We start from the raw sequence: 4,423 nt of genomic DNA, 5'->3' as shown, positions 1-4,423 counted from the left end.
TTGGTTAACCCAAATTTCAAATTGGGATCAATGTAAATTTTGACACTTTGGTACAAAAATATCAATAGAAAATAAAAGAAGCATTGTTAGAGCATTATTAAAGTTGTTCTAATAATTAATTTTAGATTTTTGCTGGTTCAGGAGCTCAAAATGGATTATTCTGATATATCATTCACTAAACTATTATAATTTTAGTATGAATCCATAGAGATAAATCTACCAGAATTCAGGCAACATTAATCTTAGTGTATTTTCTTTTCATCAGGACTTCTCAACAGTGCAGTGTTCAAGTCTTAGCTTCAAGGTTTAAAAAGGATGTTGATAAACTGGATAAAGGTGAGAGTAGGGCAATCAGTATGGTTAAAAACCCTGAGTCCATGTCAAATGAATATCAAATAAAGGACATAAAAGATCTAGGAAATAAAGATGCAAGCTGGGCATGATAGCTCCAAGAATATGATGAGATATTTTATATATAAGAGATTTTCTTTTTTCTTTTGGGCATCAAAATATAGAAGTAGGATTAATAATAATAAGATCTAGAGAAGCAAATATTGACTTAAAATCAGGGGGAGAACCTGAACACCTTAAAATTAGAGTAATCTCAAAAAAGAAAAGAAATATTCAGAGACAGAGACAAAGAGATAGAGATAGAGTCAGAGATATTCCTTCATACTTTTGAACATTTTCAATGAGAATGAAAAACTTTATCAACTCTTGTAGCTATCAATTATGTTACTTAAGTTTTACATAATCAATAAATATTCTTGCTTTATCCTCAGATGACTCTGAGAGATAGGTGCTGTTATAGATGAAGAAAATGAGACTCAGAAAGGTTGAATGCCTTTCTTAGTGTCCCAAAGCTAGAAAGTATCTGGGGCAGTTTTAAACTAAAAAGTATTATGATATATTAAGCTTCCTTCCTGTATATGATGGAAAATATAACAAGACAGTTCTAAATGTCAAATTCAGTGATTTAGTAATGTGTTCTCAATAATGCTGGAGGCATGAGTTGTCTTGACATGAGATGCTTCTCAACTAGTGTATTCTAAGTACCTTACACGCTCTTTACCATTAATGTACCATATGTTTATTGGACAATGTTACACATTTAAAAATATTTATCCCTTCTGTTATAAAAGCAAATTTCTTTGCTTGTAGATTATTGTGACAGCTGGCAATATATTATATGTGGATACAACAGTGAATGCTTATAAGTTATCATTTAAGTAGTGCTTGCCCAGAGAACATTTTGACTCCAGACTGGTCTTTCTCTGAGGGACATAATCCCTAAGTGAAGGTGAGAGGAAGGATGCTCTTGCCAAGTCTCTGTCATTCTTTGACTCAAAAGCTTTTTGTGGCTCAAGATTGTTAACTAAGGTAGTTTAAATAATATCTCACTGAAGACCTCCCATTAGATGCCACAACTTTTACTTCATCAATTTGAAATCATAGGACTCTTTCCCACATAGTTAGTTTATGAACCAGCCCAAAAAGAAAGTCATGATTTCTTTCCTATCTTCCATCATTCTTTGAAATAAATCTTGGCTACTGAAATGTGCTGTCATTATTTCTGTCTATTAAAATTATCCCTCTCCTTTAAAGTACAGGTAAAATAATTCTTTGCTCCTTCAGGGCATTCTTGAATCCCAAATCTGAAATCATTTTAATTTCTCTGGCACTCTCAAAACATGCTATATTTCCATTTAGATGAATTATCATATTCTGCAAAGTTATTTTTAGGTTAATGTTATCAGTTCACCAGAATCCTTTCTTCTGTAAAAAATATTCAGGACTCCAAAATGATTTTGATTATGAGTAGTGTGTATATCAATATGTACCCCTTTGAAATTTTAAATAATAAAGTTTAAAATATTTATTAATCCACAATAATAATAATAAGCACATTATATATCATTGTATTTTTCTGAAAGTATATTTTCCAAATTAAAAAATAGAATGATATATTATCAGATTTTTACAGATATCTTTAATTTTTAACTTTACATATTAAAGAAATCTCATCAATCTTAACACATGAAATGTAAGAGATATAATAATACATGTTCTTTTATTTTCTCTCCCATTTTTTCTTTATTTCTCTCTCTCTCTCTCTCTCTCTCTCTCTCTCTGTCTCTCTCTGTCTCTCTCTGTCTCTCTCTGTCTTTCTGTCTCTCTCTCTCTCTCTCTGACTCTCTCCCCTTCTCTCTGGTTCTGCCTTTGCTTCTCAATATATTTTTGTCTCTCTTCTTTGTCTTTCTGTCCTTTCCCAAATCCCTTCAAATCAAGTTCTCTTAAAGTGCCCTCAAGCAGTTAATCAAACAATAAGTATTAAATATTTAAAGTCACAGGTATTCTGTGATAAACACAGAATTCCACATAAGGGGGGGCATTACTCATACTCTCAAGGGAACACACATTCTATGTGGGAATTTTTTTTTATTTGTGCAGATAAATTATGTACATCCTATATAATATATTAACAAAATAAATTATTCTAAGTGAGTAGATACTAGTGGTGATGAATTGGAAATCAGGAAAGACCTTTTTGAGGATACAGACTTTGGGCTTAGTTCAGAAGGGAGACAGAGAACCTAGATGGGGAAGATGAGGCCTTGGCATTGGGTATAGCCAATAGAAATATACAGACTTTGGAAAAAGGAGTATAATTAATGAGGATTAACAAGTAAGTCAGTGTAGTGTGTGGAAGGCAAGAAATATTAGAAATTTCCATCTGAAAATTGTAGGTTTAAAACCAAAATACTTGCTTTTCCACCATGCTTTTTATTCTTTTTAAAAGTTCATTATATATATATATATATATATATTTAAAATCTTTAAAATTCTTGCCTCTTCTTTTTTGTTGTTGTTTTTGCAAATGGCTAATATGGACAAATGTTTTACATGACCTTACATGTACAATTGATATCATATTGCTTTCCTACGCAAGAGGATATTGAACAGAAAGGAGGGAGGGATTGAACTTAGGAATCAAAAATAGTTTAAAATTATTATTATAAGTAAATGAAAAGAAAAAAAAGGAAAAATAAAGTTCATCCTTAAAAAATGATGGAAGTGGTAGCACAAGTAATCTTTTATTCAGAGATTAAATTAAAAAATCAAGTAAAATTTCATTTTATTTGAATTTCAAAAACATTTTTGTGGACCACACCTTCTTCATAGCATTCTTCATCTCTGTATTTCTCAGTGTGTAGATGAGAGGGTTCATCATAGGTGCAATTACTGTGTAAAACATTGAAAACTCCTTATCATTTTGGCTGGCACTGGGAGGTGGAATATAGGTGGCTATACAGGGTACAAAGAACAGGACAACAACCATGACATGGGAAGCACAGGTTGAGAGGGCTTTACGTCGAGCTTCTGATGAGTGGTTCCTAAGGTTATATAATATGACTATGTAAGATGCTACCAAGACCAGAAAAGTAGCCAACACAACCATCCCAGTATTTGCAATGACTAAGATATTAGGGATGCGTGTGTCAGTGCAGACGAGTTTTAAGAGGGCTTTCACATCACATATATAATGATCCACTTGATTAGGACCACAGAAAGGCAATCTAATGACCATAAGCATCTGGGAAATAGCATGCCAAAAGGCAACCACCCAAGCCATCAAGAGCATTATGTTACATCTTTGTCGGTTCACAATTATCATGTAATGCAATGGTTTACAAATGGCAACATAACGATCAAAGGCCATAGACACCAGAATGAACATTTCAACACCTGAAAGAAAATGAGCAGTAAAGAGCTGTGTCATGCAGCAATTATAGGAGATATATTTTTGTTTGGCAATTAAGTCTCTGATCAACCGGGGAACCACAGTGGAAGTATAGGCGAGATCCATGTAGGACAGATGACAAAGAAAATAGTACATAGGCTGTTGGATCAAATGACTGCACGTGATAGTGATAAAGATAATAATATTACCAAAGAAGATGGCAAAATAACATAACAAGAAGATTACAAAACATATCACCTTAACCTCCTCATTCATGAAAAGTCCCAAGAGAACAAATTCTGTGACATTGTTCTGATTTTCCATGTATTTAAAGTAGGTGATGGCTTTCCAGGAGGAATCTATTTCATCTGAAATTCGAACAAAGATAATAAATCAGTTAAAGTGCTAAGTTTGTAGAGGCTTTTGAATGGAAATCTCATTAGATCATGGATACAATTTTAATTTCATTATTTGTCTTTATTTTCTCTATGTTTAAATGAGAAGACAAAAGCTTGTCTAAATTTCATTCAAATGAGGAATATTCTTATAAAATTACGTACCTAGTAGCCCTACTCATGTTATTAAAATCCATTTTTACCTGTAAATTAGAAATGCGACAAACTTTTAAAGACCTGATTAAATCATGAAAATCCACTTAATGGACTACCAAATCATGAAGAT

The 4,423-nt window shown here is 32.4% G+C and overlaps 1 protein-coding gene across 1 annotated transcript; it reads right to left on the bottom strand.

Moving 5' to 3' along the window:
• Window positions 1-3,136: 3,136 nt before the first annotated feature.
• LOC100020427 (olfactory receptor 4P4-like) lies at window positions 3,137-4,066 on the bottom strand. The gene has a single exon (XM_007497645.2). The coding sequence runs from the start codon at window positions 4,064-4,066 to the stop codon at window positions 3,137-3,139; it is 930 nt and encodes a 309-aa protein (XP_007497707.2).
• Window positions 4,067-4,423: the final 357 nt, after the last annotated feature.

This window comes from Monodelphis domestica, chromosome 6 (assembly GCF_027887165.1).
Source record: "Monodelphis domestica isolate mMonDom1 chromosome 6, mMonDom1.pri, whole genome shotgun sequence".
Lineage (NCBI taxonomy): Eukaryota > Metazoa > Chordata > Mammalia > Didelphimorphia > Didelphidae > Monodelphis > Monodelphis domestica.
Note: the sequence above shows the minus strand (reverse complement) of the source record. Positions and strands in the feature narration are given on the sequence as shown.